The 27,434-nt window shown below is 38.5% G+C and overlaps 1 protein-coding gene across 1 annotated transcript in view; it reads left to right on the top strand.

The window, feature by feature from the left end:
- The window catches only part of MYOM2 (myomesin 2), a 76,179-nt gene that overhangs the window by 12,672 nt on the left and 36,073 nt on the right, over positions 1-27,434 (top strand). Inside the window, exons 8-16 of the mRNA XM_059842788.1 lie at positions 8,409-8,497; positions 8,578-8,628; positions 8,907-9,071; positions 14,080-14,241; positions 16,157-16,298; positions 17,907-18,106; positions 18,805-18,858; positions 21,404-21,531; positions 24,588-24,771. Coding sequence (XP_059698771.1) covers positions 8,409-8,497; positions 8,578-8,628; positions 8,907-9,071; positions 14,080-14,241; positions 16,157-16,298; positions 17,907-18,106; positions 18,805-18,858; positions 21,404-21,531; positions 24,588-24,771 — 1,175 coding nt within the window. The remainder of the gene's footprint in view (positions 1-8,408; positions 8,498-8,577; positions 8,629-8,906; positions 9,072-14,079; positions 14,242-16,156; positions 16,299-17,906; positions 18,107-18,804; positions 18,859-21,403; positions 21,532-24,587; positions 24,772-27,434) is intronic.

Genomic DNA, 27,434 nt, shown 5'->3' with positions numbered 1-27,434 from the left:
GGCTTTAGAAGAAATGAGAATACTCAGTGCTGATGCTGCTTTCTGAGCACCTGTAACCATGAGGCTGCAGGGTAATAGTGGCTTCCATGCCCTTGGTGATTTTTATCTTTTCTCTGCTGGTTACCAGTCATGTAGGCACAACCAGCTTTGGGAGTGTTCAGACCCAGCCGTATTTCAGGCAAGTTCAGACATACCACAGAGTCATTTATTGGCACCCACTCAGGTTTCCCCACCCCGTGTCTGCCAGTCCCAGACCTGTATGCACTCATGCAGACTCCCTCACATTCAGCCAGGCTGCCATCTTCAGAGACTCTTGCTCCATTTCTCTTTCATTCTGTCTGGCAGTGTGGTCTTTTTGCCACCTAAAGATTCCTGGCTGCTCTGCCACAAATTTCCCTTCTACATTTAAAATAATATTTGGGGATGGTGATGATTTATAGAGCTTATTAAATTAAAATTTCTAAGAGCTTATTAAATTAAAATTTCTAATTAGATTTTTTTAATTACTAATCCATTTTATTTCAAAACTTGATCATCAGCTGTACTTTCTGTCCTAAAAACACAGAAAATAGACATGCAGGAAATGGAAGAACATTTTCTTGGCCCATAATTAAACATATCTTGTATTGAAAGAAATAGATGTATAGAAAATAATTAAAATATATAAGTTATTAATGCTTTTATACAATCAATTAATTCTGTATCTTCTATGAATATTTTTGTGCACTTGCATTTTGTATTTTATGAATAATTTGTTTCTCTGGGAGGTGGAGCCATCAGGAGTTTCTTCCTATCCAATTCTGTGCTCTTCTCAGCTGTTCATACTAAAGTGCTGAGCTGAATGTAATCTTATCCACAGCCGCTCAGAACAGCCTTGGAATTTCTTGGCTGCTTTTCTAGCACTTCAGCGAAGCCCAGGGAGCGAACTTTTTCCTTCTGATGCAAGTGTGATATTTATTCCTGTGAGTATTCCCTGAGCCCAGTGGAAACATTCTTGAGGCACTGAAGCTTTACCGTCACCTTGTTGTCTTAAAGTAGTAACTGTACACAATTTCATCCCCCACTGTCTGCTGTTCTCCAGAACCATAAGGCTATACAGTAACCAGACAGTTTTAATTTCTTTGTCTCATATTTTTTATGATGCAACCTTCTCAATTACCACATTTTCTGTGTGCATTCAGCGCTATCATGATCATATAGTGCCTCTTTTTTGGTCCTTTTAAACTTCTTCAAGTCAGAGTTTGAGCTCAAGATCTCCCTCGAGCAGTAAAGGAATTTTGAGTTTAATTCTGTTCTTTGCAGATCTCATAATGATTGCAGAAGTGATATGCACTGGGGTAGTGGTTCATCCCATCTTTCAGCTAACATCTGATGGGTTATTAGGGGGAGACTATGAGGAATCCTTGGAGAGAAAGCTCCTGGTAGTTCAAATAAATCATACCTGTCTGAGAATTTGCGGGTTTGTTTAAAATGTATTTTTTATCTCACATAATTTAACTATGGATAGGCACATAGTAAAAGAAAAGATTTCTGTATCAGTGGTAATCAAGATGAGGGTGGCCATTGCTTTATGAAATAGCTGAAAAATACTTTCTGTCTTAGTGAATATCTTTGTAATTAACAATTGTAGCATTTTTAACTTCTTGGTTGCTAATACTTATTTAGCAACAGAGTTGGGCTTCTTTGTTTCTTTGTTTACCGTGAAGACTTATTAAATTTATCCCTTGGTTTTATTCAGCTGTGATTAACTGTCTTGTATTCCCAGCTACATTGGCTGGTGTGTAGAGTAGACAGCAGGATGCTCCGCCCTGGGGCTCATTCCTGACTCCCACCCCTCAGTGAGCAGGAGGGTGAGCTGAGCTGGGCAGTAGGCGCAGGGAACATTCGACATTCCAGGGCACTGGCAGTGTGATGTGGCCACACTGGTTCATATATATATAGGGCTCAAGGTCTGACAGCATTTGGTCTTTCCTTAGGGCCCTCTCCCTTTCCTGTTTGATGAAGTCCCAGACCAAGCAGTGGCAGAGGAGCAGGTTTGCAGCTGCAGCAGCAGCAGCAGCGTGCGGCAGAGCCGGCAGAGTGCAGTGTAACAGGGCCGGCAGAGTGCAGTGTAACAGGGCCGGCAGAGTGCAGTGTGACACAGCTGGCAGCAGGCAGAGCCGGCAGAGTGCAGTGTGACACAGCTGGCAGCAGGCAGAGCCGGCACAGTGAAGTGTGACAGAGCCGAGAGAGTGCAGTGTAACACAGCTGGCAGCAGGCAGAGCCGGCAGAGTGCAGTGTAACAGGGCCGGCAGCAGGCAGATCCTGCAGAGTGCAGTGTAACAGAGCCGAGGGAGTGCAGTGTAACACAGCTGGCAGCAGGCAGATCCTGCAGAGTGCAGTGTAACAGAGCCGGCACAGTGCGGTGTAACAGGGCCGAGAGAGTGCCGTGTAACACAGCTGGCAGCAGGCAGAGCCGGCACAGTGCAGTGTAACAGAGCCGAGAGAGTGCAGTGTAACACAGCTGGCAGCAGGCAGATCCTGCAGAGTGCGGTGTAACAGGGCCGGCAGAGCGCAGTGTAAATCCTGCCGGCAGAGCGCAGTGTAACTCCGGCCGGCAGCCGGCAGAGCCAGCCTCTGCTCCGGCGCCCCAGCCCTCCGCACCGCCTCAAAAAAGAAAGTTTAAAAATTGAATGAACCTTCTCTTCTAGCTATTCTCATCTAACAAATGACCCTGTGCGGTCAGGAGAGTGCTATTTTAGTTTGATTAGGCACAAAAGGCTTGAGATGATTTAATCTGGAGAGCTGGAGAGCGAGGCGTGCCCTTTCTCCGCCGGAGGGGGAAGCAGAGCCGAGCAGAGGTGCTGAGACGAAGGCAATCCTCTGGCAGAGCCCTTGGGCCGTGCAGGACTGCAGCTCCCTGGGTTTTGCAGGAATGCAGAGTCATTGGCTGTACAGGCAGCAAAATGGTGTACTGCTCTCCTTTCCTTGCTGAAAGGTAAATAACAGCCCCCAAATCCGTGATCTTCTGACTTGTCAGTCACTGTCCCCTGTAAGCTGCTGTAGCTGGGGGCTTGAGGAAATGGCCACCTCATAACAGAGGTCCCTCTTCCCTAAACATGAAATCCAACCAAACAAAAAGAAACTGTCAGATTCATTCTGACTGGAGAATCAGGGCAGGAGATGGCAATTCTTCAGAGTATTTCCACAGTCTGATGTCACATAACTGAAAATTTTGTCATTTGAATTCAAAGGAGTAATTTTTAACTCTGTAATTGACTACGTACTGCTTCGTGTTCTTTACATGCACTGAATTGTGTTCTAATTCAGGCAAAGATGCTATTTCACTCTTGACTCTTGTATTTAAATGTACACTAGGCAGTTGGATGAATATATGCATTTTAAATAGATGTATCTGCCTGGGGAATATTCCCCACACAAGTATTAGCACTTCAGAACCTCATGTGGATTCAGAGCAACTTAATATTTGCAAGAAAGTATTAGTACCTTGGGACAGATACAGTTCTGCACTCACATTTTATGCTATCTAGATGTACTCTATGCATATTTTATCTGACCTTTGTAAAAGCTGAAAAACACATTCTCCATCATAAAACAAGAATAACTGTTAGACCACACCTTGCCTCCTGGGTACTTCAAATGTAGTTTCTAACTGGTCTCGACTCAGTGCATTTTACAGCGCAATTTAGGAAATCTAAGGTTTTTTTAGCATACAAGGAAATAGATAGTTTCCAGGATAATCCTCCATCTGAGCATTATCTGGCACAAAAGAAAAGTCAGAAGATTATGTAACTTGCCATCCAGTCCAACTTTCTTCATAGTGAATGTGAAACAAAAATGCTGTCTAGCTCCTAGCCCCTAAAACCCTACATTTCCAATATAAGATAAAAAGGAGTCTCAGTGAGTACTAGGCTGTCTAAGATGGTTTATTTCTCTTCTGGAGAGTCAGAGGAGTGATCATAGCAAAACCATATAAATTGCTTTCAAAGCAGTAAGCTACAGAAAATGGGTAGAGTTGTTTTGACCTCTTAAATAGCAAGAAGTGCCTGGCCTGTGGAATTGTGTGTTCATAATAACTGTAAGAGCCTCATTTCTCTTCACAAAAAACAAAGGATGCTGTAAGAATGTGGTCAGCTATTTGGTCAGTTACTTCTTATGTTCTTCCTGAGAAAATTAATTATAACTCTATCAATAACTTTTGTGAAATATTTGCTTTTAGATTTTGAGCTTCATTTGGCTAAAGATATGACCCTTTTGTGAATCTCCTGTCTGTTGTAGAGACATTTAAGATAATCTGTTTTCTCTACCTTGGACACCATCATAAACAGAAAGAGCTAATCAAAAGATGTATTTTACTGTTTCTTAGGAGAGCAAAATTATAGGGAGGGGATTGAGATGAGCACAGATATATATCCATTTGAAAAGTTAATCAGGCATCTGCCATTCTACTTATTTATTTTCAGGAGACAACTTTGCAGTTCTAACACCTTTAAATTTCTGACACTATGAGTGGTTTAGCACAATTTGGGACCCCAAGCCAGACCACAATACATGTTTCTTTATTTTCTGGATTACTTTTAGGCCACCTGTTTTATAACAATAAATCTCTCTTTAGATCCTATGTCCTGCGTAATTCTTACAGATATTGGTTCCTATTTAACAATTTTATCTGGTGTTCTTCTGGAAAATGAAGTCAACACTGAGAGCAGATGATGACTGGTTTAAAGTGAGGTTTAATCAGAGTTAACCTTAGTCAAGCCATCCTGCTTTTTTTATCTTTGCTGTCAGCACTCTATAGAAACAACAAAATGTTAGAGAGCAGTTAAGCTGGATTTAAGAGAAGTGAAGCAGGCTGAAGTAATGCTTTGTTTATGTGAGGAAATGGCCTAGTGCAGCAGAGCTGGTGTAATGTTCATCACTCATTTATGAGCTGGGTGCAGTGTGCTGTCTAAATCATGGCCAGGGAGGGATCAGCCCTGACCAGCATACACAGGATGGCTCTCCCAGCAATGTCCTGCCAGGGACTGGTGTGCACCATCCTTTGGGAGGGTCTGGCTCATCCAGGAGAAACCTGGGCTTGCAGGTGGTAGGAAGACACTGTGTGCCTCTGCAGGTCTTTGGCAGGATGTGGGTTGGGTTGTGTCTTGAAGGGCAGGAATCCTTTATAGGGTGAGTATCTGGGGACAAGGACTGCAGGGCATGCTGTGACATACCTGCCACCAGTGCCTAGGAAATGCACTCCTGGGTTCTGCCTGACACAGCAAATTAAAGACATGCTCTACCACAGTGACCTCCTGGCCTCAGATAGACTAATTTTCTCACCCTTCAGGACAGGACTGCCAGACATCCAGACTGCTATCTGGAAAATGTCCCTCATTATCTCAGTTGTGTGTGGGAATCCTTTTGGTGAGCTGGAGCACACCAAGGTTTGGCAAGGGGTACTCTAAAGCATCAACATTAGGGCAATCGAGATCCAGTCTCTGGGGATGAATGCTGCTTAATTTGCTAATATGTAATATATGTTATTAAATATACTATGGACTATATTTACACTATTTACTGCATGCTCTCTCTATATATATTCTTAAATAAGGGATATAGCAGAGTGACAAAAATGCCTTAAAGCTTCAGAACAATTAATTCTGCAATGCCCCTTGTAAGAAATTTTTGAGCTTCTTCATTTCTTGTTAACTTGTTATAGTAAGATACTGTACTAGACTGTGATAAATGCATGAACTATGCACATTTCAGTACAGAAGCATAACATGTCTTAGAAAATTGTCCTGTACTGCAGTTTTATATTGCTTTTTGGCATTTTATTACACACGTGTTAAACAGTGTGAAGCTGGGATAGTGAAAAAAAAGTTCTGCTTTTAAAAATTCATTGCAAAGAAGTGCTGTCAAGTCTGACATCTCTCAAACAAGTCCAGAATCAGTTAAGCTTTATATAGCTCTGGGAACAGTTATTGTAATTTCCTTAAAATCCTTCATGGAAACAAACTGTTAAATAACATCCAGCCCAGAGAATGGTGATGAATGAGATTACATCCAGCTAGTGGCCAGCCACGAGTGGTGATCCCCAGTGCTCAGTGCTGGAGCAAGAACTCTTTGATGCTGTCACCAGTGATGTGGATGAGGGGAGCAGGTGCAGCCTGAGTTGGTCTGCAGATGTCACCAAGTTGGGTGGGAGTGCTTATCTCTTGGAGGGTAGGAAGGGCTGCAGAGGGATCTGGACAGGCTGGATCAGTGGGCTGAGGCCAACTGTGTGAGGTTCAACAAGGCAAAATGATGAATCCTGCCCTTGGATGAAAACAACCCTAGGCAGGACTACAAGTTGGGCACAGAGTGTCTGGAAAGCTGCCCAGTGGAAAAAGACCTGGGGGTGCTAGTTGACAGCAGCTGAACATGAGCCAGAGTGTGCCCAGGTGGCCAGGAAGGCCAGTGGTATCCTGGCCTGTACCAGCAATAGTGTGGCCAGCAGGAGCAGGCAGGGATTGTCCCCCTGTGGTTGACACTGCTGAGGGCACACCTGAAATCCTGTGTTCAGTTCTGGGCCCCTCGCTGTGAGAAAGACATTGAAGTGCTGGAGTGTGTCCAGAGGAGGGCAATGGAACTGGTGAAGGGTCTGGAGCACAAGTCATGTGAGCAGCAGCTGAGGGAAGTGGGGGTGTTTAGCCTGCAGAAAAAAGAGGCTCAGAGGGGACCTTAATGCTCCTACAACTGCCTCAAAGGAGGTTGTAGCCAGGAGGGGCCAGGCTCTTCTCCCAAGTAACAAGTGTCAAGGAAAGAGAAAACAGCTTCAACCGCACCAGGGAAGGTTTAGTTTAGATATTAAGAAAAATTTATTCGCTGAAAGGGTCATCAAGCATTGGACCAGGCTGCCCAGGGAAGTGGTTGAGTCACCATTCCTGGAAGTTTTCCAAAATCCTGCAGCTCTGGCCCATGAAGTCATGGTTTAATGGTTTAACATGTGGTGGTGCTGGGTTGACAGCTGGACTTGATGATCTTAGAGGTCTTTTCCAACCTTAACAATTCTATGATTTCAATTCTTTTAAATTGTTTTTCAGTCTCACCGTGCCTGTTCAGACTATACTAGGGTTTCCTACCCAGCTGCAGGCTTTTTGGTTAAGACTGTAGTCTAGTCTTAGGACTTACCCTTATGGCTTTGATAATTAATTGTATGATAGACTTTGTAACTGATTTCTTGATTTTGTGAAATATGTGGCTGTAGGGTTGTCTCCAGGAGGAGCTGTTAGACCTGTACATTTAGAGAGATAAACTGCAATTTAACAGGACTTTCATCAAGTTGTGCTTCAGCCATCACAGTATTGATAGTGTCATTTTTATGATATGACACTGTCTAGAACATATGCAAGAAGTGAAAAATAGGTGTCTGATGTCTCTGTGACAGCTGCTACATACTCCAAAATTGGTATACTGTTTTGCAATTTCCATAAAACCCCCTAACATATTCCTTCTCCCACATCTGGGATACATGACCTCTTGGAGGACAAGTGCAATCAGAATTTCATTACTTGGCAGTTGCCAAGAAGACACAAATTTGCTCTTCTGGGACGAAACTAAATGGATGCATTGACACTATTGTATGTCATAATTGAAAATTTTTGAGTGGCCTCCATTAAATTTATTACTAAATAAACTATTCATGATGGACTCTATTTTAAATAAGAAAAGAACTGGGGCATCAAGGTTTGTACCTATACCTTAACAACTGGTCATATATGTGCTCATGGAACTTCAAGGAAGGCTGTATTAAGTGAGACAATCTATCAGTGTTTTGCACCAAGTAACTATTTTTTTCTTTATATTTGTTTATATTGTCCTTGAATAATGAATTTTTTTCTCACTAAAAAATCAAACAAACCAAACCATGTATGCCCATAAACAATTTTGAACAGTATTCCTGATTTTTTATCATTTTCCTGGATTGAGATATAAGAGAGGCAAAAAATACCAGTGTCTGCCAGATGGGAATAGCCATAGAAGGCACAATTTTAGCAAGAATGACATGTCTCTCTTCTAAAATATGGCAGAAAGGCAGGATGGATTAAAGAAGGTTACATAGAGAAAGGGAATAGCCAGACTAGCATTGTCCAGCTATCTCCTTTTGATCATTCTCTAAAGGTCATTTTCAGTTTGCTGAAGTTAATGCAGCCTGCACAATAAGCTGAGATAAAACTGCAGTTAAAAACAGCAGCAGCTTTCTGATTGTCTTTCATGGATGCCTTGCACTGTGTAGACAGCAAAGAGCTTTCTACACTTTCCCCACCAGTAAAGAGCTTTCTACACTTTCCTTATGGTTGACATAGTTTAGCTTGTAATATAAATTGTTAGGAGAATTTTTATTTGCATAAAGAGACATCTGTTTTTCTCCTTCCCCTTTTCAGAGCTGACTTTGATGATTCTGCAACCTATTCAGCAGTTGCAACAAACGTCCACGGTCAGGCATCAACTAATTGTGCTGTGATTGTGCGAAGTAAGTCCTACTTCATATTTAAAACAATAAATAAATATAATGCTCCTGTCATTGAATGTTTCTTGTATGTTTATTCATAGGGTTCAGAGAGGATGAAGAGCCTCACCCAGCTGCGATAATGCCCTTCCACTGTAAGCCATTTTTTTCTATTTGCTTAGATAATTTATGTTCTCTTGTCAGAGCAATGTTTTACAGATGAGAAAACTGGATACAACTTGCTTCTTCTGACTTTGCTTTCTAAGCACTGAGTTAAAGTAGGAGCTGTCCAGATGCTCTTGCTTTCCCAGTTGAATTTCTAGATCAGCATACAATATAACAGAAAACTCCATCTGCTGCTCAGATCAGACACTAATCTGTGCCAAGTACAATTTACTTGTTCTCAAGAACCCTTTCATTTTCTCATGCATAGTGCCGCTGTCACATGACGTTTGCTTCACCCACATTGATGTCCAGTTTCTGGAGAAGTTTGGAGTCACTTTTGCAACTGAAGGTGAAACACTGACCTTGAAGTGTTCTATGTTGATCACTCCAGAGTTGAAAAGACTGCGACCTCGTGCTGAGTGGTATAGAGATGGTGAGTTATTACATTGAATAGAATCTACTTGGAAAATGCTAGAGGAGACATTGAGGATACAGGTCAGGTTTAGAGCATCATACTCTCAGAATTAAATTTGGAATAGAGAAAAAGAAAAATCTATAATTCAGCAGAATTTACAGTCCTGCACTCTCAGTTAAGTGACTTGGTCAACATTTTTTTGAGCACACATTATTAGCAGCAGGAGGTAACCTCATATTGTGATAGTACAATAGTTAGAACATTTACTTGGAAGAGATCCAAAGCCAGTTCTTTGATTTCACAATGACTCATAGTTGAATACTGTGACCACTGAGCTGAAGGGTGCTCACAGGGCAGTAAGTTAAAGTTTGAAGTACTTGAGGTATGGCTCTTCACTTTAATCTTGCTCCAGCACTTATTGTGAATTTTATATTAAAACCACATCAATGGTTAGGCAATGCTTTTAGAAGCCAGGCCTGATACACATATGTTTGCTCTGCTGTGCATGTGCCATGTTAGTAGGTTTCTTACCTTGTGTCTTTTGTCTGTGAAAACCTACATTACGCCAGGTGAAACAGTCTTACCATGAAACACTCAAAATAACATCACTAAACTTATCATATACTGGGGTGACTGGTACACAAACCCTGGATGAATAGTGTTTGTTCACTGCAGCAAAGGGTTTTGAAACATAAAACTAGCTACTTAGAGTTTAGGATAGCAGCCTGTTGTAGATATTTATGCCACCACTTTTCACCAACCACAACCTGTGTAGGATTGTAAAGTAATTATTCTACCTGAGAATTTAAGGAAAGCCTTGGCTATTTTTGAATGGTTAGACCTTTCCCCAAAGGGACCACATTTGAGACTGGTGGACTTCCAAGACTGGTGTTTGGACTGGTCCCAAAAAATTGGCAGGAATTTCCATAGTGGACAAAATGTGATGAATAAACTAAGAAATGACAGTAAGATTAATAAGGTAGTCAAAAAAATTCAAGATTACAAAAATCAGAAAAAGAATTATTTTTTTATTGCTTGTTATGCCTTTTGTTTCATATACATCATAGTTTTACACAGATTCACATCTGATTCTTCAGGGAGCAAACTACTACCTAATTTTTCATTCCTATTTTTCTATCATTGTGGATACTTCCTTGTGATGAGCTATTAGATGTCACTAAAGTAAAAAATATGAGATAATAAAAATGGCTTTTTCTGTTTGGTGAATAACCTAAAATCTAAGGCTGATTCTTTAATTCAGATTTGTTCCCACCGAAGCATACTGGAATTTTGTTATATGCTTCAGGATTTTTGATAACTAAACAAATTCCCTCACCTCACTCTCAGATGAACCATAATTTTCAAGGGTACCTTTACTTTGTCTCTTATAGTGCAGTTTCTCAAGGTGCCAAATCTCTCAAATTCTAAATTTGAAACTGCAGCTAAGAAGAACTTTTAATTTTCAAGGACTGCACAGTATTGTTCCACTTTTCATTGGACATGACATTTTCTTACACTATGAACCAAAGCTCATGACCCTTTCTCTTTGTTCTTTCATAATGACAAGATAATTCCTTTTTGATATGTATCAATATTATGCTCTTTGTTTCTCCCCTTATTTAACTTAATAGGTCCTTGTGAAAACCTGAGATGAAAACTTGCTCCGTTTTAAGCCAATAGATTTTTTCTAGGGAGTCAGATAGGTGTTCATCCCATTATTCTGCTTATTTTAGGTGAAATAGGATGTTACAAACAAGTTTAGATTTTTCCTTCATTACAAGTACATGTATCACAACATTTCCAAGAGGTATACAGGTGCATTAACTGGCAGAACTCTTTCCCAAACACAGCAGGCATTCATGCACTACGAGCCTTTGTTATGTGCTACAGTTGCCTGTGTTGAGTCCCTTGAGAGCTGGAGGCAATGCATAAATATAAGCAATGAGAAGTTATAACTTGTCCAACCTCATGTGGACTAAACATTCTGGTTCTTTAGAGAGGTAATATTTTATTCTACTCTTGCATTAAGACTGTACTCTGTCGAATTATGGGTGGGTCTTGGGTCTTTGAAGAGACAGGAGTCATTGTTGGTTGTTGTGGAGTTGTTTATGCATGAATCCATCAGCCTTGAAGGCAAAGAGTTGAGTATTCAAGTCCGTGCTAGAAGCTTTCTGGCATGGAGTCCCAATGTTCCAAGCAGAACCAGCAAGCAGTAGCAGCTAGCAGAAGTTACTACCACCTCCTTTGCACCCCAACACAGGGAGATTTTGTTCATAAATCATCCAATCAGCCAAAACCAGGATTCTAAAGCATTCTTCCTACACCCCTCTGAGCTTAATTCTAATGTGTGAAAGCAGTGTCAGTTCTTACACAAAATCTGCACACGTAGTTCTGTCTGTGCATGCAAATCTGTTCTTTCTGTTCTATCTAGAAATGCAAGCAAAGTTCTGCAGTGTTTTTGTAATGTCTGGAGCTAGGTTAATTTTCTGAAAGGTAGCACTACTGAACTTTAAACTAGGCTTCGGGGCTTTTTACTAGCTAACACAGTCTCTTAAGGCACTTAAGATATATTTCTACATACTTAAAACTGAAACACTCCTACTTCATGTCTCTGTGGCTTAATATATTCCAGTTTCTCTGGAGGTTCCAATTCAATCACTGCATTTCCTTCTCTCTCTGAGGGACTCAGAGAGGGTCTATTCCATGCATTCCAGCAGCACTCTTTCTAAAATTTTTCAGTTTGTGTTAATCAAATAATGGCAACAAAAGCCCTGAGATGGATATGTGTGATTTACTTATAATTATACACAGGAGAAGTATGTGTTTATCTAGCATAAATAAGCTTCACACTAGTGAGCCTTACTGAGGGTATCTTGTACACTCCAAGGGGCATATAAGTCAGCTCAGTGAAATCCTGTGAATTGATTTGGGATTTCACAAACATGAATATGATGTCTCATATTCATGGCCCACTTAGAAGAATTTAGGATTCTGAAAGCACCATTCAATATACTGAAAGAACAAAATCAAAACAATGCTTCAGGAATGTATATCTAATCTGGACACTGACTTCAGCTGATGATAGGAATTTTCCCTTATTGATCTCTAATGTAATATAAACACTATAATGCTTTATGTATCAGCATTCTGCAGCCATTTATACTGTAATATAGAATAAAATAATTGACTTCAGAAGGAAAATTCTTGAATAATCTAATGAAATTTCATCAGAACAAAAAATTACATGATGAAAATAAACTTCAGTATATAATTGTTCCCCACTCTTTGTATGAATTTTTATCAGAGTCATGTATTAGGAAATCAGAAAAATTATCTTACATAATATAAACAGTGAGGTTTATATGTGAGGTTTGAGACACTGCTTCTGAGGATTAGTGCTCTGCAAGTAAATTCTGGGAAAAAATAGCAAAGCACAACACGTAATAGATTGTGAAGAGTGAGAACTTTTATTTGTGATATTATTGTGGCAGCAGGTTTATGAGTACTTGTTCTATTAGATCTTTTAAATATGCCCAAACTTTATTCTAATTGTCTTGCCTACAAGGTCATTCCTCCAGACTGCATTAAAAAAAGCAGGTTTCTGTAAATTTCTTATGGATCTTTGGCCTTGTGTGGGAAAGAGAAGTTTTTCTGCTCTTACCAAACATAGCTGCCTCCTCAATTTCTGCTATCAGGTACACCTAAAGAATGGAAATGGGTGATTCTGGCCTTAGTAGCATTACAGGCTTGCTTACAGTTTCTACATATTCAAACTATGGTGGCTGCCAATCCACTGAAACTTTGAGTCTAAATAAGTGACCAGCTTTTCAGAGATGCTGGTTAATCAATATTTTTATGCTTAGGATTTTCCACAGGGCTCATGCATTGGTTAAAGTTTCTAGGTGAGATATTTTCTGATTTAATTTAAAGTACATCATGTCTCTTCACACAAAGTCTGAGTACCATTGTGGCAGGCAGGGCAGAAAGGGGACACTCAGGTTTTCTAGGTAAGGATCTCATGGGAAGGAATGTGATTGAATTCAGTTTGTGTGCTTCTCATAAAACTACTACATGCTTAGCTGATTTTGCAATTTACTGCTGTAAGATTTAGTAGTGTGTGTCTTGCACATGCTTTGTTATTGGAATGTGTGTCATGTTTTATACCTGCTTATGAAACTCGCCTGGTAGGTGAGAACACTGATTCCTTTGCAAATGTTTGAGTGTCAGCTCCAAAATCTATTTAAGTAGTAGAATAATGAACATTCATAGATATTCATAACTTTTAAATACAGTTCTGCTGCATTGATTACAAGAAATTTGTATGTGATTTGCCTTAGGGAGTTAAAAATCAAAAATAACCCAATTAGTTATTTGAAAAGATGAGATGAGAAGCCCCTTGCCTAGCATAAAACATCCTTTTCACTTTTTGCTCTGGTTTCACTAGGCAATCAGATTAATGTGCATTACTCATGGGTCACCATATCTCACCTTTGAGAGGTCAAAATTTAATTTAATTCAATGCTCAACAGGCATGACTTGAAGATTTAAGTTTGGTGTACATTTATAGCAGTTTTCAGATTAAATTGAAATCTGTTTTTTTTTTTTTAATTTGGAAGAAAAAGTTGAGTAAACTGACATTTGACTTGAACAGGAAGCAAAACTTATTAAAAATGAAACAAGGTCCCACCCTCCATTCATTATAGTGTATGGCAGGTTTTCATGTCAATATTTCTAAAAGTGAGTAACATTTTTGTCTCTCAGTATATTAAAAAGAATAGTGATAGGAATTTTGTGGTTGGCACTGCATAGTGTATTACTAGACCTCATGTTCTCTAAAAGTCACTGATCAAATAATTTTAGAGAGATGCAACTCACTCTCTGTAGAGTTTTCATGGCATCCAAAGCACTACCATCCTGAATAAAACTGGCATGAACATTAGTTTGTGTCCCTGGTTGGCAGAGAACTGCACAAGGATGCAGGTTGTTCTAGCAGCAAATAACAGGTCTGATGGGTCTTCTTTTCCAGATGTGCTGCTAAAGGACTCCAAGTGGACAAAGCTGTATTTTGGAGAAGGCCAGGCAGCTCTTTCCTTTACACATCTGAACAAAGATGATGAAGGTTTATACACCCTGCGCATGGTTTCAAGAGGTGGAATCAGCGAATGCAGTGCATACCTGTTTGTAAGAGGTAAACGTTTAATCTGGTTCTTGAGGAGAAATTAAAAAACATTACACAGTTTAGTTTTATGAAAAAATCCCATGTAATAACTGAAGCATGAAAGAAATTTAGCCCTGTGGAATTTCACAGTAAATTGATTTGTATGTAGTAGTCTGCACTAAAAACCAGTCACCTTACATGAATGGAGAGCTTCAGGAGGAGAATGCTCCTGAGAACATTTTGTTTCCTGGAGAACCAGAGAAACCATACTTGTGAAGAAACAACTTATTTCTTTCTTTTTTGTCTCCTTTCCTGGTAGGAAATAAACATCTTTGCATACAATCAGTTCTGACTGTAATGGTTTTGGTTTTGGAGATTGGGCACTGGGAGTGAGCCTTGTAGGGCAGCCTCGTATCTTGTGCCTGGTCTTAGGGATACGTGCAGGAAAGAGCAAAAGAAATAGTCCCACCACTATACCAGTCATAGTCATGTCATTAAGCAGAGAAAAGAAACAAAGTGAGAAACTAGCTGACTGAAGAAATACAGTTTTCACAAGAGACATAGATTAAAGGAGGTAAATGTATTAAAATAGAATAAAGGTCAGAACTTTTCATCACATTTCCATGCACAGCTCTCAGCGAAGTAAAAATGAACTTCTACATGTACCTGTGAGCAGAACTTAGGATTCAGTTTAATTTTTTTTTTCATTGAAAGATAAAAGTATTTCTGGTTGAGCAGTTCTTTTACTCTCTTAAATACACTGGACAACATCCTTGATGTGGGCAAACTGGAACAGCCCCACTGAGGCAACTGTAGCTGTATTCATTTTAAAACTTGTTCTTCTTGGAAACATATTGGAACATATGTGCCTTGTGGGAGTGTCACACAGACAGTTTGTGTGGGGTAGAGGTACTGAATGTCTTTTTCAGAGGTTTGAAATCCAACTTCCTCACAGGACTAGTGCAAGGGCTTCATCAGCTTTGCAGTTTGTCTTTGAACAAGCCACTCTGGTATCCTGATCTCATTAGAAACAATTTGCTAAAGCTATTTCTATCCAGGTTACATTCCACAAAAGACATTTTTCAGGTGAAAAGCACCCACTAATATACAAAAACTTTCTCAGGAGTTTTTGTTGTAGTGATGGGTAAACTTTAGGCATCTCTTTTGTCCATCTCTTTTATACCATATTTGATGCCTTTGTATGCCCTGGACCCTGGCCTTGTGCTATGACTTCTGGAGTCTTTAGTGTTGTCTGTTGGCCATTCTCTTGCCTTTTTTCATGAAGGCTGTGACCTGATACTGAGCACACACCAGTTCACAACTGATTGGGATTAGAATCTATAAATTTAGACTCTCTACAGGATATTTTTTTCTTATAGAAGTTTTCCTTTGAAGGGAATGAACTTTACCTGTTAAGAGATTTCGTTAGGAGTTCTGGGTCCAGATTAGTCAACATCTCTCAAAATGAAGCTGCAAAAGGATATCTTAGAGGTGGTGTTTAGGACTATAAATAAAACATAGCGTTATAAATGTTCCAGGAGTTTGCAAGTTTTTCATTCTTTAAGAGATTTTCTTTTCCTGATCTACATGATTTTTATTGAGTATCTTGGTCTGATTGGTAACACACTGAGTCACAGCTTTCAGTATAACAGAGCATCAAAACCACATGGGCGGGTTAAGCTTTTAATTCTCACAAAGAATAAGATTTGTTTGGGTCCTAAAAAGCTTTTCTGTTCTCAAAAATATCCTTGAACAGTTTATCTGTATAAAAATATAGACATTATGGTCCTGAATCATTATTGCAGTGAATTAGTTCATCATGAAATGTTTGGGCTTCCATTCATCTAAACAAGTAGCCCAATGAACTTAAAGTGTTCCCTTTGACTTTTTGATGTACATCAGAAGAGTTGGGGTCAAAACCAATTTATTTTAATTTGTGGTCCAGATGCTGAAGCATTGATCGCAGGAGCACCGGGGGCACCAATGGATGTTGAATGCCATGATGCTAACAGAGACTATGTCATTGTTACCTGGAAACCACCGAATACAACCAGTGAGAGCACTGTTATTGGATATTTTGTTGACAAGTATGTAAACATTAGCATTTATTTAATTTTGTTAATTGCCAGAAATATATATATATACCGAAGAGAAAAAAATACCATTATATCCTTTCAATGTGTGTGTTCTTTGGTTATATTTTTGCAGACACTTGGCACTGGAACTCAGTTACACACTGTGTTAAATTACGAGATTGTTCCTTGGCAAACTTTTGGCCTGGATGATTTAGTATTTTCACAGGCAATTCTGGGCACAGTCTGGGAATTAGCAGGGGCTGGAGGCCATTCCAAGTAATATTTGCAGGCAGACACATTTTATCATACTCTTAAAATGTTCAATAGTATGGATGTGGGCACATCAGAGAATGAGCCCTGACAGTATTTAATTTATAAAAGCTAGAATCCATGGGCATCTTGAATTAGATTTAACCTCTTTAATCTCTATACTGCAAAAGCTGAAACCTGGGAGTTATTACATTAGGTTTTTATTTCTTTCTTAAATGTAGTACATCAGGGGCTCAAGGCCTGGACTCCTGGGAGCTGGCAGTTTAAATCACACTGGCAAGCTTCTGTCCCTCAGTGAGCTTTGCACTTTGCTGGGGTTTCAGCTCAGTGCAGGCAGCTGGTGAGCAGAGGATCCAAGCACTGTTTTGTATGTTTTGCTCTTTGACTGAAGAGAATGCTTGCTCCTTGTAACCAGAGCAGATCATCTGATCCTTAGTGTCTGAAACTGTCAGTCAGCAAAGCCTTACTGAAATGATTTCATAATGTACACTGCTCTGCACTTAAAAGCAACATTTGCAGCTCATTGCTATTTGCTTCTCTGTCATTTGGTGTAATTCAAAGATAACTGTCTTGGAATAACTGGAAAAATAGAGGTTTATGAATGGCAGTCAGTATGAGGAAATTAACTTGAGACCTGGGGACTCTACCATCTATATCCAATTTATGCAGTACATAGATCATAGGAGTATTTCACCTATATTGTGTATAATCTAGTCAGATTTGCCATTTGACAAGTTGCTTGTATCACTGCAGTGATGCAAGGAGCTCTTGATCATGATATGACTTTTTTCTGGCACAGTCAGAGCAAAAGAGAGTTTTCTACACAAAAGTTTATATTAGTGGGACACAAACTATATATGTACATACAAAGCAGTCAGTATGAGAACATCACTCTTCTTGATGACTCATACTTTGTGGCCCAGTCATTTTGGGAGGGAAAGGCACAAAGAAGTTTACTTGAAAACATGACAAAGAAGAAATGGAAATGATTAGGTGAATCTTATAAATTCATCATCTTCTGTGGAGATGAATATTAAAAATGAAAGTGAATAATTTATTCTTTACATGGCAAGGAAGAGAACCAAACAGAAGAGAAGCAGATAGATTTGAAAAGGCCAAAAACCATGGAAGAAAAATGACCTTTGTATTATGAAAAAATATGAACAGAGTGGAGACTGGATCTCTGACCAGAGAAGAGTGTATAAAGTGTGTGACTTTCATTAATGAGATGTATGGTTTAGCTACTCAGCTGAGCAGAGGTGACTTCTGTGGCTCTGACCTGGTGTGGGTAGCATGGGGTGTATTTATTCTGAGATGATACTGACAAAGGCTGTCCTCTGCTATTCCAAGATGTGAAGTAGGTCTGGAAAACTGGGTCCAGTGCAATGATGCTCCTGTCAAAGTCTGCAAGTACCCTGTGACTGGTCTTCAGGAGGGACGGTCTTACGTATTCCGTGTGAGAGCAGTGAACAGCGCTGGCATTAGCCGGCCTTCCCGAGCCTCCGAACCCGTTGCAGCACTCGACCCCCTTGACCTGGAGAGAACACAAAGTAGGTTATTCAAGGCTTCTTAAAAAAAAAAAAAAAAAGAAAAATTAAGATTCTGTTTGCCCAGTGAACCTAAGGAGAAGAGTTTATTTCTTGCTTTGATTGAATATCTCACTACAGACTGCAAAGTAGTGTTATGAGAGCTTCTCCACAAATAGAGTAAGCCAGCTTGCTCTGGGGAGTAGTTTTATTGATTTAGTATTTGTCCTAAACCCCTGTGCAGATTCTGTTTATCATGTTCTTGCACACCTTCTGTTTCATGTCCTCCTTTTGGTCAGAGGGGAATTAAAGTAATCATGAATACCTTAAAGCACTGCCCCAATGTTGCCTGTGAAATCTGAGCTGAATATACAGTTTCCTTTACATGTGTTTTGTGTATGTGTGTATGCTTTATGAATAATTCCTATAACAAAAGTTAAGTTCATGATACAATTGATTACTAATCTGCCTCAAATCCATCTACTGTGACTATCACTCTTGCTTTTTAGCTCATCTTTGAATAGTTCTGCCTTATCATGCCCTGTTTTCCTATGAAAGTGAATAAACTAGTATATAATTTCAAGTTGACTCTGTCTGGGGAAAGACAATACAACATTATAGAAACAGAGGCATACAGGCTGTTGAGCACATGACAATAATTTGCAAAATTTGTAAATATATTGAACTAGTTTGAGAAAGTAATTGGATATTTTGATTAACAGCTGTTCACCTGGATGAAGGGAGAAAGATTGTGATCAGTAAGGATGACCTTGAAGGTATGTAGCATTTCTGCAATTTCACTACATCTGCTTATTCTCCAGGAATTTTGCATCCTAACTAGAAACATAACTTGAAAAGAAATACATCTAGTGATAAAGTCCTATATTAAGAAATAAAGCCACATTATGACTTGCAAGGTTGAAAGAACACAAGTGAAGAGTGAGGTCTAAAAGGATGGAGAACATCACACTCTCAACAGCAAAACTTTTATATATCAACAGCAAAACTTTTATATATCAACAGCATTTTCTCACCTTTTTGCTTTTACTAGTGCTAAGCTGACTTAAATGGCTGAACATTTAATTGCCCATTTGATTTGGCATTTGATTGCCTGTTTTCCCCTCTTTCTAGCTTTCTGGGAGCTAAGTATAGTTTTTTTAGAGTGATTTTGACTATTTAAGCAAGTTATTGCCATTCTCATAAAAACTTACAAAATCCATCTCAATTCTTTAAACAATATATCTACCTGAATACGGAAGTTATTCTTGAGGTTAAAGTTATAGACTAAGTAATGTTTTTCCTCAGGGGAATTAGAGAGATCCCTGACAACTTTTGAGATAAAGTTTGATTTATTTTCTGATTTTGGTTGTTTCTCCACAGAATAATTTGGTTTTTATATTTGAATAATGACCTTCTTTGCACTTAAACTGTTAAAATTATTAACTATATTGGATCAAAATTAAAAAAGTGCCTAAGAACAAATGTAGTTTTAAGGAGACATTAAATGGCTTTCCCAGTGCATGGACAGGACAGATGAAGTTCCTCTGTTTTTATAATAGCACCCTAAAAGAATTGATATGGGTATTACAGGATCAGAGGCACATCACAATATCAGACTGTAATTGTCTTGTTTGGCTTCACAGATCATTCTTCTGGTCTCAGGATTGCCTTAGAATGATCAGATCCAGTAAATGGCCACTCTGGAATAGTAATAAATAATGATATTTGGATTTCTGTCACATGAATGTTCATATTTAATAGAGTATGACTATTCAAATATCACTCTTTATGTAGATCACTACTTTCATCTGCAAGATTGGAGACTATTTCTGAAAGAGCAATCTCACAGATCACAAATGGTTTTCCTTTTTAGTGCAGGATGATGAGCCATTCTAGCAACAATGCTGTACCACCATGTTATATCATTACAAAGTATGGGAGCTTTTGTTTTTTCAGGAATGAAAGAAAACAAGTTGAAATTTTGTTACCTGAAATCACTTGGAAGCCTTTTGTCTTAATGCTCTGAAGGATTGTTGTAATTTTCTTGACTATATGTCATCAATTTCATCTTAAACTCAGCTGATTTATGCACCTTTCTGAAAGAAAAAAATACATTTCTAGGAAATCAAATATAGAAAGCATTGTGAAAAATAAATTTTCATTCTCAGTTTGCTTTAAAAAAGGTTTGGTTTTGATTTGGTAAATATATATGATGAAATAATATCAGTGTAGACTTTGAGTTTGGTTCATTCTACAGATATGTATAATAGTTTAAAATATCACTGCCATGGTTTTGAAATTATTACTGAAATATTTTTCTATTTTTTTAAAACAAACATTTAGAGGACATATACTCTTTTCTTAGTCTGAAAAATAGAAAAATTTACCTTCAAAGAACAAAGATTTTTTTCTTTTTCTATCACAAGCCATAAAGATAAAATTTTTAGGTGTCTGCTGAGTTGCTACTTCTGCCCTACTACCAAGTCAAAGCTTCTTCAGGGCTGTGTAGATGTGCCTGTGTAGAAGTCCATCACAGGACCATCACAGGTCACTCTCCCATCTGGTGCTGTTTTACCCCGCTGTAATTCCTTGGATAGCAGAACCAGCTTTTGCTCATGTTGCAGTCACTGAGCAGGACCATGAAAGGCTGAGCTGAATTCTTCCTACCTGGCCAGGGTAGGCAGGTTGGCTCTAACACTGCTGGTAACTCTGCAAAGTGAGTGGGGAGAGGGGTTTGATCAGGCTACACTATGTGGTGGAACCATCAGAGGCTGGTGACATATTTTTAAGTCTCTGATTCACAGATTTTAGAAGTGCTTTAGACTATACCATTATGTTACAGGATATAATGCCAGTAGGTTCTGCTCCTTTTCCTGATTTCTTCTTTGTTTTAAAGCTTCTTTTCTGATTGTAATTATCTTCCAGCTATTTTAAAAAAAAATTCTAATTTATCATAATAACTCTTTAGACTTCTGCCTTTGATCAAAAAATGTTTGCATATAGTGAGTAGGCTTTTTACTAGGAGATTGAAGTAATTCAAATGTGACCAAAGAAAAAAGTGTGACAAATGCACAAGAGTTTCAGGGAGCACATTTGACCTTTACTGAAAGAGTAAGTAACTAGCTATTAATACTGAAGTTTTATTTATCAAAATTTAATTGAAGTGATCAGGTGAACTGCACAGATGATATCACAGCCCCTTATAGCTGAGCATTGCAGTGCAGGGTGGGAAAGTTGAATCAGAAAGATGAGCTGTACCCTGAATGCTGACCCAGGAGTTAATCTACTGTTTAACACTTGCTACATTTATTAATCTTACAGGGGATGTTCAGATTCCAGGCCCTCCCACCAATGTACATGCTTCAGAAATCAGCAAAACATATGTTGTGCTCAGCTGGGATCCACCTGTTCCCCGTGGCAGGGAGCCACTGACGTATTTCATTGAGAAGGTACTGCACTCTGTAGTGGTGGTCTGTTGAAAGGTGCTTCATTGCTGTGGGCAGTTACACTCAAAACATTTTCAGAACTGCAGAATGAGCAATAAAACTGTGGTCTTCCAGGATTTGGAAGTGGGATATTAGAGAAGCATGGATAATCAAATGTCTTACGGCAAGTTTTAATGAGCATTGAAATTCAAGGCCCACAGGAAAGGACTCCACTATGCTATTTGCTTACTGCTGTCTAAATGGGAACAAATAATTATGTAAAGTAGCAGTAAAAAAAAAAAAGAAAATATACATCTATAGTTTCACAATCCTACAGGCACGATTGTAAGTTTTCAATCTCTCTGTAAAAAAGGGGAGTTTCTGTTAGTTCTGTGGTAGAACAAGGAATAAACAGTAACTCATAATTTGAAAGAATATATACATCTATAGTTTCACAATCCTACAGGCACGATTGTAAGTTTTCAATCTCTCTGTAAAAAAGGGGAGTTTCTGTTAGTTCTGTGGTAGAACAAGGAATAAACAGTAACTCATAATTTGATCCTCACTTTATGCAGGCTAATGGCAGCATCTACTATACACTGACATTTCCAATTTATCCCCTGTAAGGTCAGCAAAGAGGCAGATGCCTGTCTCAGGTTCACTGGTCCTTGGTACTCTTCATGGCTGCCTTCCTCCTCTCTTTGAATTGAAAGGGGATTTCAGTGTTCACAGTAGGAGGGGTTTGTTCTTCATCCACCTAAGTGAATAAAATTTAGATAAATCTTTCCCTGAACCATGTTTCTAAATTATATTGGGTTTGAGCAACTTGTTACAAAATTTTCCTAGTGGGTAAAATGGGCCTCATACCTGACCTCTAAAAGACAGGTCAAGCTATACTTAGTTTTTATGAATTATGCCTCTACCACATGCACCCTCTTACCAATCCACAAACACTAAACCTCTTCATAAAACTGCCACACATTCAATTTGCACCATGAATATTGTAATAGCCTTTTCTCAGGCCCTTACTATGCAAGTTTTTTTCTTAGCACTTCTAAAATTCTGCACATTCCTCCACAGTTTATTCCCCAGACATCCTGTTCATGCCACTCCTCTTTTTGCAGCCCCCCAGCTTGTCTTTTCCCTCTCAGACACACAAAAAACCCCTCCACTTCAAAAGAACTCCATAGGCCATTTCTACACTCTTTATCATCCATTACTTGCTGGGTGTTGAACAAATCAATGAAAAGGGAACACCACCCACTGGTTAAATTTTCCAGCAAGCGTGACCATTTCTCCCACTCTGCCTTATGGACTCAAAAGAAGTAACAAAAATTTTCATAGAAATAAGTATCTACTTTTTCTTTCTATGCAATAAAATATAATGCCTTTCTTGCATTTATTCCCACTTCCATATGTTTTTGCTTATCTATAAATTTCAAGAATATCGATGTAAGGATTTTGAACCAGCTCTTGTCATGGAAGCACCTTATTAGCTCCAGATTATGCAGAAATAGCCCAGATAAAAAGCTCAGAGGTAGATTTTCATTGAATGGAAACATACACCTGGTTAGCTGAATTTCGAAGAATGAATTGGAAAAGATACATTATCTGCTTGTTTTATACTAATAAATTTATATAGCTCCAGAAACAGTAGGCAGCAGTGACAATGATGAAAAAAAGGCATCTCATTTAAACATCAGACTTACTGAAGGAAAGTGAGGATGGGGACAAAAAGGCTATTATTAGAAAAAACAGCTTTATTGAACTAATTAATACCTGAATCTAAAATATTTTTGCATAAATAACTGATATCTATGGACAGCTTAGTCAGTTCATAGGTGAATGTTTGTTTTTTGCTTTCCACTGTCATCTGTTAATTTATAACAGTTTTTAACTATTTTATTTTAAAAAAAGAAGATTCAGTCCTGAAGAATAAAAATGCATTTGTAAAGCCTTCAAGAGACACAAAACGGAAATGAATTTTCTCTGTTCTCTTGAAATACTTTTTTAACAGATAGGTAAAATCAAACTGCAGAACAAAATGCGATGCTGATCCTTTGTGAAAAGAAGAAATTAATGTTTTTCATGGCAAGAAGTAAAATGTATGGAAAAGTAATATTTATTTCATATTTTACAGCTTTTTATTATGAAGAAAATTGATGCTATATTTCTTTTTTCTGTTGAGAACACTAGGTGGGTGAGAAAGATTTTGATATATGGACTCCAGCTGTTTATTATTATTTGTCTATTGTAGGTGTCATTATATACAGGGTAGTTTCCAAGCACCCATGAAACACTGTTCCTCCTCTAAGAAATTCCCAGTCTATCAGATTTTGCTCCCAGACTTTCTGTCCCAAAATTTTATAAACATATAATTTGTATGCACCTATCTCCATGCCAAAGAAATTTTCTTCCATGAGTTTATTAGGCACTTGGGTTTTACTGAAATTTCTGAAAGATTCCACAACTAATTTTTGGTTAAACAATTTATGTGGGAAATCGAATGGACAGCAGGCTTTTCTCAGAGTACTGATTTTCTGGCTCTCCTCCATGTGCAGTTGTGGTGATGATAAGCTCTGCTGCTGTATTGAGAATACACAAAAGTAATTACTTCATTTGATGAATGCTTTTAGGGGACGTGACCTTACTCAACGGAATAAATAAAGTTGTGAGCAAAGTAACATTTCCCTCCCTACCTTTCTGCGGAATTTGGATTAGGGCTTGTTTGCTTGACTCCAAACCTTTAGGTGTTCATGTGAGTTTTGCAGGACATGAAAGCAATTCTTTGGGGCCAATCACAGTTGACAGTCACAGCCCTAAAAGAAAGCTGGCTGTATGTACAAGTGTGCATGTTTTGAAGTCAAGACAGGCAAGGAGACAGGGAGCTATTCAGACCTTTTTGCAGAGTAATGGAATGCACCAGCAATGAGAATTTGCATATGTTTGAGTCAGACAGTTGAGAGTGATCCTTCTCTCATAGCTCTTAAATAAATTCATGACAGGATGCAATACAGCAATATGTTCAATTTTTGACAGTTCACAGAAATGATTCATGGCTTTTTTGATGTTTTTTGTAGTCCATGGTTGGCAGCGGAAGTTGGCAAAGAGTCAATGCACAGGTTGCAGTAAAATCTCCTCGCTATGCAGTGTTTGACCTTGCAGAAGGAAAACCATATGTTTTCCGAGTGTTGTCAGCAAACAAAAATGGCATCAGTGATCCATCTGAAATTACAGAACCTATTCAACCACAAGATACTACTGGTAAGGTATTAATTGCAAGACATTAATATTAAAAACGATAGATATTTTACAAACCGGAAAGAGAAAACTCTCATTAGATTAGTATAACTACAATAGTAGTAGTTGACTTTATTTGTGTTCAATTCTGTGAAGGATTTAAAAAAGACCAAGATGCTAAATTTTAGAGACTTTCCTGAATTTTCCTAGTGATCACAAGCCTTACTACTGAAAACAATAATCAGTATAATTATTTTTAGTTATTCACACTTCAGTGTTCTGTTAATGTGACATCAAAAAATAGGTTAATCACTAACTTTGATAAATTATATTTTCTGGCTCAGGTAATTATATGCTACCTAATTCCCTACAGTTTCAGCTAGATAAGGTAGCCTTTCATTTCTTTCTTAGTATTCTGAGTTGCAAATTACTGCTAGTGCACTATTCCTCTGTCATACAGATTAGTAGACTTCAGGGAAAGACGCAACTACATATTGGTGGTTACTTTCCAAATGAAAATGAAGTGTTTGTCTTGAGGTCACATTCAAAAACACAAACGAAAATTTAGGGAGTGGTTATTCATCTTGTTTTGAAAATATTTGTTTTGCTTTTGCTGTTTGGCAGAAGCCAGGTATAACAGTTTAATGTATTGATAACTGTCACCTTGAGTGCACATATCTTACTAGTACACTTTCTAGTAATATACAGAATATTTACAGTATCTGATATACCATAGTTAAAGATATAATCCATACTTTCAGCTTGATCTGTAACTACATGACAAAGAAAAGCATCTTTTGCTTTCATATATTCTTGATTTGATGTCTCATTAATGCATATAAAGTATTTAAACCATTCAGCATTCCCCAGGGTAGGGAAGAAAAACACTGTATTTATTGCACTTAGTACAGAAAATAAGCTATCCCTTAGGGGTTAACACAACACCTTCTGCACAACGCACAGCTTTAAATTAAGCACAATGCAGAAGAATCTGTTTTAAAGAGAAACTTCAGGACTATTTTCAGAGACAGAGTTTGTGACCTGAACTAAAATATGTCAGAAACACTTGGCTCCTTTTAGTTGCCTGCACTTAGTGTCATTTGATATTCTTGAGGGTGACTGGGACACATTCATGGGGATGGAAATCACTACACAGTGATTGTTGGTACCTTATGAGCAGAAAGTAAAGAATGGTTGGGGCATCCTAGACCATCCTAAATGACACTTAAAATTATGCAATTTAATTGAGTGGTGAAGGAGTATTCAGTTTGAGGTTAAAATTGAAATTTAGGTGTTTCCATGTAGGTATCTACAGGTGCAGTAAATGCTTCTGCTCTGACTATGGCAATTGGAGCCTGGAATATAAACTGGCTGATGTTGTCATAAATTGCCCCATGTCACCCAGCTGTACAGTGTGAGATGAATAATTTTGGGGTGAGATGAATAATTTTCAGGACCTTACTGGGCACTGCTGTAAGGCTCAGTTTAGCTGGCCAAAGTGACATCCTTTTCAAACGCTTTCAGTTTGCCATTTCAGAGGAATGTAGGTATTATCTCCCGAGTCATACCTGACAACTCCATGAAAAAGAGACAGATAGTCCAAAATGGCCCTAAATTAATTTGTGTAACTGAGTTAAGCCCTAGCTCTTTGACTATAGTGGAAGCTCAAGAATGTGTGCTTGTAGACACACATAAAAGCCTAAATGTAGGTATATTTATCAGACTGAATACATTTGATCTTACAAGTTTATTGCATGAAGTATAGCAGTATGCAAGTATTAATTTTTATTTAATATTGAAATACTAAGTGGAAAACATGCTGCCTTTCTTTTGTTTCATGCTGCTTGCAGTTCTCTGCAGTATCAATCTGAGGAAACAAAAAATTCTTCAAAAGGCGAGTACTGGGTGCTTCTCTTAACCTGTCGTGTTAGGCTGAGACCTTGCTTAAGTTTCTTTCATTGTGAAAGCTCAGATAGATATTTTATGGTGTACAGACTGTGTGCTGGTTCTTACTAAGAGGTTTTTTTCCATTTGGATTTCAATATTTCTGGTTCTAGTTATGCACATTCATCTTTTTATATCAGTGTAAACTGACAACAAGCTTTCTTTGTATGTAAAGCAAACTGCATACTAAGGTACATTGAGAGAACTGTAGTCAACAGACTGGAGAAAGCTTTATCCTCTTTTTCTTGGTGGTGTTGATGTTGGTCCTGAAGTACTGTTCTGAAGCCAGGTCTGGCTTCCTTAATCAAGAGGGATGGTTGTAAAGTGGAGAGGTCCTCTGTATGGCAACCAAGATGACCGAGGGATTAGAGATTGTGACCTATGAAGAGAGGCGTTTATTTAGTTTGAAGACTTACAAAGATGATGGTGTCAAACTTCTCAGTAATGTCAAATGACCAACAGAGGCAAGAGCCAAAAATTGCAGCTTAGTAAATTCATTCTAGACATAGTCTTTTAATGAGAAAGGTGCAAGGTGCAAGAGTGCAGTGCTGGAAAAGGTTGTGCAGGTCAGCTGTGAAATCTCCATTGTCAGAAGGTTTCAGGACTCGCACAAATCCGTGACTGACACACTAGTTTAGTGTTGGTGATGGTCCCACTCTCAAGTGATGGGATAGAGGGACTAGATGATCCCCAGAGATCCCTTCCAGCCAGTGTTCCTCTGTTTCTATGACATTCATCCTGCT

The sequence above is a fragment of the Haemorhous mexicanus genome, chromosome 3, assembly GCF_027477595.1.
Source record: "Haemorhous mexicanus isolate bHaeMex1 chromosome 3, bHaeMex1.pri, whole genome shotgun sequence".
Lineage (NCBI taxonomy): Eukaryota > Metazoa > Chordata > Aves > Passeriformes > Fringillidae > Haemorhous > Haemorhous mexicanus.
This window is presented reverse-complemented; position numbering and strand designations above follow the sequence as displayed.